The 12,096-nt window shown below is 45.4% G+C and overlaps 1 protein-coding gene across 1 annotated transcript; it reads left to right on the top strand.

Annotated features, from left to right (window-relative positions):
* LOC124656618 (transcription factor TGAL7-like) lies at nucleotides 1-10,697 on the top strand. Its single transcript, XM_047195330.1, has 11 exons — nucleotides 1-206; nucleotides 863-963; nucleotides 1,565-1,629; nucleotides 1,735-1,923; nucleotides 2,015-2,101; nucleotides 2,327-2,386; nucleotides 3,367-3,444; nucleotides 3,535-3,595; nucleotides 3,748-4,016; nucleotides 9,637-9,870; nucleotides 10,521-10,697. The coding sequence occupies exons 1-11, from the start codon at nucleotides 103-105 to the stop codon at nucleotides 10,695-10,697; spliced, it is 1,425 nt and encodes a 474-aa protein (XP_047051286.1). The 5' UTR covers nucleotides 1-102.
* The last annotated feature ends 1,399 nt before the right edge of the window (nucleotides 10,698-12,096 follow it).

Genomic DNA, 12,096 nt, shown 5'->3' with positions numbered 1-12,096 from the left:
TTGCTAGATATGTGCATAGTGTGAAGAGAGAGAGAGAGAGAGAGGGAGAGGAAAGAAGAAACAGACGAGGTGGAGGATGGTCAGGGCCTTCATAAGGGCTTTATGGGGGGCTTCAGAGAAGAAGATCACTACCACCACCAACCCTTGGAGATCCCCCTCGGCTTCCGGAGCACCTCGCCGCCGCCGATGATCGCATCCACCTCCATGTAAGTTGATTGTACGAGGTATACGTTCCCCCTTTTGTTTTGGGCCTTCCAGAGTTCTCTCTTTGAGTCTCCAAGCAAAGAGAGAACTGTTGCTTGCTTGGTTGCATAGACTAGGTAGGAATTCACCAACTCCACACTGATTGATTCTCTTTTGTTCTCTGTTCTCACCTTTTGGTTTCCTTGATTTCCTGGTGGTTTAATTTTGTTTCCCAGTGATGGGAACGAAATTGTTCTTGTGTCAAGCATATAGATTTCAGTTTAATTAGCAAATCGACCAGGATTTTTCCATCTTACATCTTGTGGAGTTAATTTTGATTTTTAATTGCTTTGAAGAATTCGTACATGGGCATACATACACGAGGAACTAGCTAGAGAGACCATGTATCATTATGCCAAATTGTTTACCTAGTGATTAGTTAAGGATCATGGAAACAGTTTAGAGGTCGAGCTAAGGAAAGGACAATTTTTTCCCAAATAATAGGATATAATTCTTTTCGTTGTAGCTTTCAGCAAGTAGCTAAGATCAAAACTTTTTAATGGAATGCTCACACCGACTCTTCTATCTGCTCCATTAAAGAAAAGTTGTGCTCCTACTTGCTTGCTAATGTATTCAGCCACTGATTGTTGCTTGTTTCATCATCCAATTTCCTTTCTAGGAGCAAGGAGCCGATGAGCTACGACATGGCGGATTTGGATCAAGCAGCACTATTTCTCTACCTAGATGGTCATGACCCACAGTCGATTCAAGAACAACGACGTAGGTTACTGAAAAAAATCCCCTCTTAATATTCTTTGCTTTCTCCCATTGAAGTTCAGCGTCCATGATGTTTCATCTTGTAAATTGGTTTCCTTTTTTATACACCAACTGTGCATGGCCTCTTTTTCATGTATATGTGTATGCCACATATATAGAGAGCATGCTTAATTGGCCATTTGTTGTGTCTAACTCTTTCTTGGTTTCGTGTGTTTTCCTCTTGATGTTGTGCTCCTTCTTTGGATTTATTTGGTAATTCTCCCTGTGTGAAGAGTGTGACATGTAACAGACTCTCCTTCCCCTTTTGCAAGAGCTTGATCTAAAAGAAGCTATAAATATTCCTTCTTTCCATTTCTCTCACATTCCTTTCCATCTGCACCTTCTCGTGCACTCTGTTCAATTGTAGCCCCATAAGCATGCGTCCTTCAAGTGTTCCTATACAAGCGTACTGCACATGTAGTTAAGATCAAAATTAAGCACCTTTCAGGCATGAATAATTAGTCTTATTTCTGGGTTATTTCTACTAGCTAATTGTTTCTAGCTTCAGTTATGAGGTGCTGATGAAACCTTAATCACCTTCTGAATTCCCATGTTTGCTTTGCAGAGACTCTGAACATCTTTCCCTCCCAGCCCATGCATGCCGCGGAGCCACTTAATCCTGCTGCAAAGGTACGTACGTAGTCATATGCATGCAGATTCCGTACTAGTATATCCTTACATACGCTTAATTGGATCGTTTTGTGATGCATGGTGTGGTGAATATATTATGTTCAGATTAATGGTGGCGCAGCCATGGCAGTCATGCTTGCTAATGGCGGCAACCCGCAGCAGTCGTCTCCCAGGAGGCCTGACCAGCAGCAGCAAGGTGCCGCCGGCCAGAAGGTCACCACCGGATGCCCCAATGCAGCACCCTTGTTGCCTAATTCAGGAAAGGACAACAAGAACAGTGCTACTCTAATCAAGGTATATATACATGCATACAGCTGATCTCTCTCTCTCTCTCTCTCTGCTCCCTTTCTCTCACATGTTTTTGTAAAAAAAATGTGGCTTGCAGAAGGAAGGAACCAGCAGTGGGAAGGGTGCAACATCGTCTAGCACAGACCCAGAGAGGGAAGGGGTCAGGAGAACACAAGACCCCAAGGTAAGCTAGGCTAGCCAGTGATCTTGACAAGTAGTTAAGCTTTTGCAGAAAAAAGGTATTTTTATTAGCCTAAGTAACTTAACTAATTAGGAGAGGGTGAACAGTCATTGTCTGCAGGGCAGGCAGGCTACAATACATACATGGTAGTTAACCATAGCTACACATATGTTATGACTTTTGAGTTTGACATGTGTATGTATTTACATATTTAATTGCATGTTGCAGACACTGAGAAGGCTTGCACAGAATAGAGAGGCAGCCAGGAAAAGTAGGCTCAGGAAGAAGGTGAGCTAGTCAACCAAGAAACTCCACAACTTAAAGAAACACATCATGCATATATTTATGTCGATCTGTACATATCTTCACAAACATACAATTAGTACATGTGGTAAGGTCCAGACATGAATACATGTATATGTTTATACGAACGTTAATGTTCATGGAAGTATACTTCAACTGCTAATAGTCAACTATTCTTTTCGCTTGCTAAATAAATGGAGTCTCATTGTCTGCTAGTAGCCATTAAATTAGTTTCGTGATGTAACAGTTTTGGCTCTTTCTTTGGGACTTATGTGCTCAAGGATATCCTTATTTTCCTGAATTTGACAGACCAACTAGCTAGAGAACCAATATGTACTTTGTAAATTTATCGTCGCTATATATGTTTTACTATACCCTGGTGTGCAAGATATTTTCTGAGCATGCCGTGTCTGCTTGTCTGTAGAAATTAACAGTGAGTTATACCTAAAGTATGCCTCAAGAACTATGTGATTGATGTAATCACCACCCATTATTTGTTTGTTTCAGTCCTATGTGAGCAGATATAGAAACTAGACGAAGTACATAGAAGAAAAGATTTACAGATATACAACCTAAGTTCCATAGTAATATGTTTAATTTAAATATTTTGTTGTATATCCAGTGAACATTTTTTTATTGAAAAAGGTGAACTTTTAATTATATACAAGCTCTACTAGCTAGAACATTCATAAAACGCGAGGACGTCTGGAAACTGAAAATGTGCAGCATGGTTTTGAATTCTGGTTTCGGAAATACTTCAGCCACAACCAAAGGACCAAAATTTTCAGTTTAATTTAACAAATATTTAAACCATTTAAATATATTCAAATTTATTTTAATGCATATGCACTACTGAAATGCCTGCAATATTTTGACGAAAGATAATTTTAAGTGACTTCCATAATGCGCATCCATACCATATGCCTTGGGTGCATCGGGAAGTAAGTAATCTCTTCATTCTTCAGGCTTACATCCAACAGTTGGAGACAAGTAGGATTAGGTTAAGCCAGATCGAACAACAGGTTCAAGCTGCAAGAGTACAGGTAACTGAAAGGAAAAAAAAATCCATTTAATCCTCGTCGATTAGCTCTTTCAACTAGCACTATCCGTTCCTGACAAGTGGCAATGTTTAGGGCGTCTTGCTGGGCACTGGAGATCAGCACCACCAAGGCCTTTCTTCTGGCCCTTCAGTTGGTAATGAGACACCCCCAAACCAATAATTCAATCCATTTATCCCTTGATTATATCGACTACCTAAACTAATCGTCCGAATATGTCTCTAATTTAGCATTTTAGTTAGTGCATTATGTAATGATAATATTCCGTATGATGTCTGTGATGTGCAGCTGGGATGTTTGACATGGAGTATGCGAGATGGGTCGACGAGCACAGCAAGCTGATCGTCCAGCTCAAGGGAGCACTGAACGACCATGCACCGGACAACCAGCTGCAGTTAATTGTCGGCGGCGCGTTGGCACAGCACGACGAGCTGCTCGGCCTCAAGGCCGCCATTGCCAGGACTGACATCTTCCATCTATTGTGCGGGGTGTGGGCCAGCCCCGCAGAGCGCTGCTTCCTTTGGTTGGGTGGGTTTCGACCCTCAGAGGTCATCAAGGTACGTTATAGGCACACTTCTGTTTTATTTTTTTTCGATAAAGAGAATATATTAATATCAAGAAGATACCAATTACACCCAGCCTCTGCAACAACGCACCACCCTAATGGCACTACGGATGCACACAGCCAAAAACAAGAAAAGAAAACTAAGAAAGAAAAGTCCCGCTACAGTATCTCGGGCCTAACAACAAGCAATACATCCACCGCCAAGACAACACCTGAATTACGTACTAGTCCCCGCTCTCAAAACAAATGCCTCCACCAAGGACATTGCCGAGGCACAACCAATTAAGGCCGGACCTTGGGTTTTCACCCCGAAAGGTAGGACTCCGCACTTCACCTGTGTTGTCGCCCCCACTTTCATACCGCTGATGTGAAGCCCGGAACACCAAGCAAGTCCCTCAACATCGCAAAGACTTGAACCTCCCTTAGCTAGTCCTCCCCTCCAGCCTTCATGAAATTCTCTTCTTCCAACTTTCATCATGGATCCATAGTCACTTGATGTCAATCAAAGAAAAAGAGTTTCGCGCCGCTCCCTCCAGAACCAATCGGTCGGAATAAAAACATGGGTGCGCACGACCGAATACCTCCGATCCAACAAACTCCAGGCAATCATCGGCGGAGCCTTCCGGAACTCAACACTCCGGCCAGATCACGAGTCCAGGCCTACGGTAGGTCCTCCTCTTCACGCAAGAGAGGCCCTAGGACCGCCGCCTTTATTCAGGTCGGACCCCCACGTCGGCGACCATCCCGGGCTGGCCACTCCAACCCTCCACCGGCGACACCATCGCCGGCTTCCAAGCTCCTCCATCTCGCCGCCGGAACGAGTAGGTTAGCGATAGTTGCTTGACGATGCCTTCAACAAGATAACGGCGCGACGCCGCCATCGCCCGCCATGACCGGAGTCGGCACGGTTTTCACCGGCTACTATGCCTCCCCGTCTCGCTGCCGGCGCCGAAAGTGGGATGAAAAATCCAACACAGCCAGCCTGGCCGACTGCCTTCGGTGGATGAAGTCAGCCACCACCACCATGCCCGGGCCGAAGACCCGGACGTCCTCAAGCCGCGAAGAAGACCCAGCGAAGCCTCCTCGTGCCATTGACGAGACGTAGCCGCGAAGGATCGCGATCTGAACCTCCGGCCCAGATCCAACTACACCGCAGCCAACATCCGCCGCCGGCCGCCGGAGATCCGCCGGCCACCGCCATCCCGCCGCGTTCAGTCGACGGAGGAGGAGGGTGTAGGCCGCCGCTCCCACACGATCCCGCAGCCCGCGGTGCGCTCTGCCGACGGAGGACCGAGCCGCCACCGCCGCCTCACCACAGGGGCTTTGCCCCGCGGCGTCCTCGGCGACGGCGGCGGAGGAGGGGGGCCTGTAGGGGAGGGGAGGGGGCGGAGTGGAGGGGGACTCCCCGGGGACGGCGGGCGGCGCCGCCGCCTCGGGGGAGAGGTTAGGTCGGGGGAGATGTTAGCTCTTAAAAAATGGGGAGAATTTCACTTCCCGGCCTCTGCACCAACTAGGGATGCACACAGCCATTTAGCATGAGTACTAAGATTTTTAGTCCAGCCTGGGCCTCAAGTATAAATAGGAACCTAAATTCGCTTCCGTGAGGATTTGAACTCAGGTGCTGGGTTTGTACATCCACTCCCCCAACCAGTTAAGCTAGGTTTGTACACTTCTGTTTTATTATTGTATCACCCTTCCATTGTGTAAAAAATATCCTAAGAATGTACTCCCTCTAATCTATAATAAGTGTCGCTGATATAGTATAAAGTTGTACTAAATCTACTACACTTATTGTTGTTGATCGGAGGGAGTAGAAGAAGAGTAGACAGAAACGGGCACACCAAGCACAACCTAGGTCTATTATTCGGTCGGTTGTATTTTTACATATTAAGACAGGATATACTTAACTGCCCCACTGAAATTTTGACAAATGGACATTAACATGGCAATGCCGTGGTGTTTACTTCTCAATCTAACCTGGCAAAAGTTTGTTTCTGTTTTGTACGTCATTGCTATGCGGGCCTACCTGTCATACCATTCAACCCTTTTCTCTTGTCACTCCGGCCTCCCATCCCTCTTTGTCTCTTCTCCCACCTCTTTCGTACTATCTCCACCGGCGCCCTACACTATGGTTGCACGACACGAAGACAACGTGGTACTCGACACTAGAAGAGCCGACACGATCAATTGCTTGTACAAGACATTGCTTGTGAGTCGTTTACTTTTCATGGAGATGGTTCTAGCGATGCAGATGCGAGATTCACCATGGAGTGACGCAACAACAGAGGATAAAGTATACAGTCTAGAGGAGAGGGATTGGATCGAAACACGTAGACGGCTAGCCGAAATTATGGATGATGGGTCGTGCGAAAGGCCTAATAAGTTGTGGTTTCATCTTGTTGGAGATGCCGACAAGCTATGGAATGAAGAATAGGGCAAAGGTAGTGTCATTGCCTTGATTATGTACCCTAGCCGATTAAGTACCCTAGCCATGACGATGATGGTTGCTTCACGTGGAGAGAGAAAGGGTGTCGGGGTCATGAATGGAAGAGGGGTGATGTAGATGAATTGGGTGATGAATACTTATGTCACCATATATCGGAAGGAATATGCCATTAGCTATTGAAAAGAGTATAATGGGAGGACTCTCTATTATATAGATAAGAACAAATAGATACATATTTACATATTTTATTTGTTTAATATAAATCACGTGTCACTATCACTTATGGAGAAACCTCCCACCAAATTAGACCGGGTCAGAGGCCCATATGCCGTGGGACAGGGGATTTCCTAGGCATCTAGGCCCACAAACGATGGGCTGAAAATCGGACAACTTAGATTTTATCTGGGGCTCTTATGGAAAGTAGCACATACCATAAATAAGTAATTATCACAATATATTGGCCTTCTAAGCAAGATCAAGAGCTTTGACCTGCGGTTGGCAAGGGTAAGATTTTGTTTGTAGTTGTCGAATTATGTTGTGACCAACTTATTTTGTATTCTACTATGGGAAAATAGCTAAAAAATATACTAAATAATAAAGTTGGCTAGAAGAACATTAACAGGGGAAAAGCTAGTTAGAAAATTTGGATATATTATCCACCTATATTCCAAACACAGCCAAGACCCTCCTTGGACTGTAGGAATTTCACTGGATATTCGTAGGATTCCAGTGCTTGATATTTTTGTCTATATATTTCCATTGAATCAAGGTGCTACTAAAATTCATGCCTCGATGCAAAATGAATTTGAAAATAAGACTCAATCGTATAGGCTCGAGGCACTTATACTGCATTTTCGTGTGTTCTATACAAACGACTATTCTTGTAATTTTCTTTTTTTTTTTTGCACTGACAAACTCAATTCCTGTGTTTTTCTTATTCGCGCGTTTCTCAATCCTGCTATCCACAAGGGCCCTATTTGTGCCCAAAGAAGTGGAACAATGTAGTAACTGAGACCATGTAAGATAATTTTCTTTACCAAGATTATGGTAAAAGCTCATTCTACAAGAGGCATATTTCTGAAAGATCAGCACCTAATGTATGCACGAAATTGCTCTAAGCTTCCCCATCCTATATTGTCCCTACCGAATATGATTAATTGTCTTGTTACCGCAATGAGTGGGAAAATATGTCTTATACATGTTTTATGGTAATAATAATAATAATAATACTGGTTTATATTGGAGTTGTACTACAGATACCAAATTAGTAATACTTTGTATATAATGTGGACATGATCTTTGACATCCTGCTAACTTACCAAACAAGCTCAAATATATTTTTCAGGTAATATTTTGTTTATAAATATGTACATGATTTGTATACATATATAATATATATAAGTGAGTTGGAAACAAACAACAACCACACGGGTAGCACTAATTTTTTTATGTGTGTTGTCTAACTGCCCATTGGGTATACTTCGTATATTTTAACAACTATTATCATGTTAGTTTCATATGGTTCATAAAATTTTATATGGATTATCAATTTGGTAAGAAAATTTGGACGGTTTACCCTACTTGATGTTGGTAACAAGGAAGTTAAGTTTTAGACTGCAACTAAATTATTCAGTGACAAAGCATGATGCCTACTTGCCCTCGAAGTTGATGAAATATTCTTCCTTATTACACAATTTTTATTTTTATTTTGAAGGGGTCAACTAATCATTGAAATATAGGTAATGTCAAATCTTGATCTACAAGATCATAACTTACAATGCCCTTGACAATTTCACTAAAGAAACATGTCATTCCAAGCCCACCGCACTACATATCTAACCCCGGGTTGACCCTTAATTTCATGCCTCCGGGTGATCTAGTTGATTTATGTAATTATATAGCGATCTGATGACATCACAAGATATGTACTCGGTATAGACCTAATTTTTATATGCGTGGTGAAGAACCCAAACAATGGTTATCTCATTAAATTAATGTTTTATGACTGCCTTAATTACATATGTACAGAAGGCTCGGCCTTTTCAAGTCCCCCAAAAGGTTACATTGATGTATGTACATTTTAGGATAAGTGCCTTTCCAAGTAAAACAGAAGCCAAGCTAGTTAGGTTTAGTGACGACTTCCCACTCTTTTTCCATGAGAATGAACTTGTAATAGTGCCCCTTGTCTTACTTGCTGTTGTAATCTCCACCCACTACAGCCTTCAAAAAGCTCCAAAAAAAAACATAGTATTTAAGTTACCCTTTATAATAATTAAACCGGTCAACAACTCAAGTGATGCCTTAATTGATTCCAAATTTGAAAAAAGCTTGGCCTAATGTGGCAGGAAGCCCAGCTGGCACTTGATGGAATAGTTAAAAGTTGAAACGAATGGCAAAAGAGAAGAAGCCTTTGGATGCATGCATTGTTGAGACATGAACGATTGATCAGGGAGTAGGTAATGTTGGACAGAAACATGTGTGGGAGAGGTTTCATTTGTGATGGTGATGGTGATGGTTTTCCAGATTAACAACGGTTATTTTGTTTTGAGCTTATTCTACATATCCATCTTAATCTTGCCATACACCAAAATTAGGACTACTCAAGGACTTAAAAGAATGAACATATATTTAATCGACTCAGCAGTTCAGTTTATGACTTTATGGGGTTACGTGTTCATTTCAGCAACTGTGTCTCTAATATTAACTTCAATGATGTGTACTTCTCACAAATCATGGATCGACCTTGTGGGTGCCTCTATATGCTAATAACAAAATAAATCATCGCCACATGTACTAAAAAAGTCAAATACGGTTCTCTCATAGTGCCTTCCTTTTGCTGGTCGAGTACACAATCTTGACCTTCTAGAAGGAATATGTTTATATATATCTAGAAGAGTACATAGTGTGGTGTGAGAAGGTCACCTGCTACAAGATTCTCAAAGCTAGACAGAGCATAACGTAAATTTTGAGTGTCTTTTCTTATGGACTTTTATGGTTCTGAGCTTACTGAGTACACATTTCAGATCAGAAGTGCAAATCATATGTACTATTGAAGTATCTTCTGATTGCGCCGGCAATTAATAAGCAAACAAGCCTTCAGCATTACAATATATAGTAGTGCAAGTATAAACTGACTGACAGTTGTGTATAACAATAATAAATGCAGGTGATGTTGAAGCATGTCGAGCTCGAGCCGCTGTCGGAGGGCCAGCTCCTGGGCATCCTCAACCTCCAGCAGTGGGTGCAGGAGGCCGAGGGATCGCTGAGCCACGACATGGAGAACCTCCAGCACTCCCTCTCCGACAGCGTCGCCTCCCCGGATCTCGCCGGCAGCAACTTCATGGGGCACATGAACCACGCCCTCAACAAGATCTCCTCCATGGAAGGCATCGTCAGGCAGGTAATGTACATGATCATATGTGAATGTGAATGTGATGCGTAGGTCGCTATCGAGGTTTTTTTTTGCAAGCGTCCGGAACCCGTACGTTAAGAGACACGGCCAGCATCACTCACACGTGTGCACTACGTCATCATGCATGTACGCATGGCTGTTGAGATCAGCATGCACGCACACGGCACACGGCCAGATGAATGAACAAATAGGTTGGGCAGCCTGAGGTTGCTAGGTAGACACGTAAGTTGTGATTGTGCCCAAGTAAAATAGGTGTGCGCTAGACGCTGCGCACGTAGGAAACAGACACGTACCATGGGGAACTGAAACATAGGATGATGATATGATTGACAAGACGGAGGAGTTTTTTTTTTTTGACAAGATGGATGAGTTGGGGCATCATGGTCGTGGAGAATTAGTGTGCAGGAAAAAGAGAGCACGCAGCTAGCAGCTCTATTATATATTTATATGTGGAGTGATTTTGACAGGTTATTTTACACACGGTCTTATATATTTGCCGATTGATGGAACCGTTCAATAGCTGACATTTTCTCTTAGCCTAATGTAACTTGTTTTTTTTAGATGAGCCTACTGTTACTCGAATGAATAATACTGACTGTTCAAATTTTTAACGTTTCTTTCTGCTCCTACTGTTGCAGGCAGATGCGATGAGGCAGCAGACCCTGCACAAGCTGCATCAGATGCTCACCATCCGGCAGGCCGCCCTCTGCTTCGTTTCCATCGCCGAGTACTTCCACCGCCTCCGCGCCGTCAGCACGCTCTGGGCTGCCAGGCCGCGTCTCGACGGGCAGGGGCAGGTCCCGCCCCCGTCCTAGAGAAGAAGGAGATCAAAGCTCAGCAGCAGCAGTCACTGCAAGGTTTAGACTAATCAATTAAGCGGAGCTAGCATGCATATGCATGCATGCACACCGGGAGGTAGAGACGGTGTACATGCATGCATGTGTGGGAGTTCCGGCTCTTGGTCGTCGGATGTGGAACTGGCAACTTAATTTTGTAAGCTGTACATACAGTGTTAATTAGCTGCTAGCTAGAGAAGAAATGCTAGGGTGTAGTGGTGACTTAATTAGAAGCCGTTTTCCTTCCTAGCTAACTTATTATGTTCACCAGCTATTGGATAATTTATGTTTCACCAGAGCAAATCCAGTTGGATAAGGTCTTTCTAATGTTTGCATCCGGGTCGGTCATTGCATTACCTATTTTTTTGAACCCAGGCAATGCCTTTGATTGATTATGTCGAAAAAGTCGCTCCCGCGAGCGCAGGGCGAAACCCTAGCCTCCCCAACCTCCAGCCCCTCCTCCTCCCGTCCCTCCCTCGCCGCTGCTAGAGGGCATCTCCGTGCAAAGCCCCGGGGCGCCGGCGGCGGCGGGGCTTCTCTCTCCCCCGCGTGGCTGTGGTGGCGCGGGCTGGCGCGGTCAGCGGGGGCGCCGTGCTCGAAGTCTGGCGCGGCGGCGCGGTGGCCTGACCACGGCGTGGTGAAGACGCAGCTCCGGCGGGGTGGCGGCGCGGCTTCTGCTGGCTGGCGCAGCCCTGCGACGACGTATCCGTGGTCAGGGGTGGCGGCGGCGGGCCCAGATCTGGGCCAGCGGGCCTAGGTCTGGGCCTCATCTGGGCTGCCTCGGGTGGGCGGCCCCGATGCGTCTGGTCGACGAGTGGCGAGGGCGCTGGTTCGTCCCCCCCGATGTCCTGCGGCGGGCATCGTGGTGGGTGCCTCGGTACGGCGTCCTCGACTCCTCGGGATGTGAGGCGGCGGCGGGCGGCGTCTACGGCGTGGATCTTCGGTTCACGTCGGTTTCGGAGGTAGTAGCTGATGCCCTTGACTCCTGGTCACCTTTTCCCCACCTCCCGGACGAAAGTCCAAAATCTCGTTGATTGGGCGGCGGCGACGCACTGCTGCGTCGTGACCTTCTTGGAGGCGCCGCCTGGGGAGGTTTGGGTAGGGTGGCGGAGCTGAAGGTTGAAACTTTTGGGCAATGCCGGTCCGTGAGCAGCTGCGGTGATCTCTGGCCCGAATGCGTGTGTCGACGGCAGTCTGCCCCGTCCTTTGCAGGTGCTCCCGACGGATTTCTCGTCGCTGGTGGGTGTCCAAGTGCTCGGCAGTGTGGCCGGTATGGTGTGATCTTCGTCAAGGTAGTCTTTCTCCAGGGCGGCGCCGGGTCCGGAGCCCAACACCTCTGCAGCTCTCGGGTGAGCTTCTCTCTTGTCCGATGGTTCGA

Source organism: Lolium rigidum, chromosome 5, assembly GCF_022539505.1.
Source record: "Lolium rigidum isolate FL_2022 chromosome 5, APGP_CSIRO_Lrig_0.1, whole genome shotgun sequence".
Classification (NCBI taxonomy): Eukaryota; Viridiplantae; Streptophyta; class Magnoliopsida; order Poales; family Poaceae; genus Lolium; species Lolium rigidum.
Note: the sequence above shows the minus strand (reverse complement) of the source record. Positions and strands in the feature narration are given on the sequence as shown.

What these genes read in the sequence shown, in the direction of transcription:
- LOC124656618 (XM_047195330.1), top strand. Translation starts at nt 103, where the DNA reads ATGGGGGGCTTCAGAGAAGAAGATCACTACCACCACCAACCCTTGGAG. An exon ending in ATGATCGCATCCACCTCCAT is followed by an intron (nt 207 to 862) that starts GTAAGTTGATTG and finishes TTTCCTTTCTAG; the next exon opens with GAGCAAGGAGCCGATGAGCT. An exon ending in AAAGTAGGCTCAGGAAGAAG is followed by an intron (nt 2,387 to 3,366) that starts GTGAGCTAGTCA and finishes TTCATTCTTCAG; the next exon opens with GCTTACATCCAACAGTTGGA.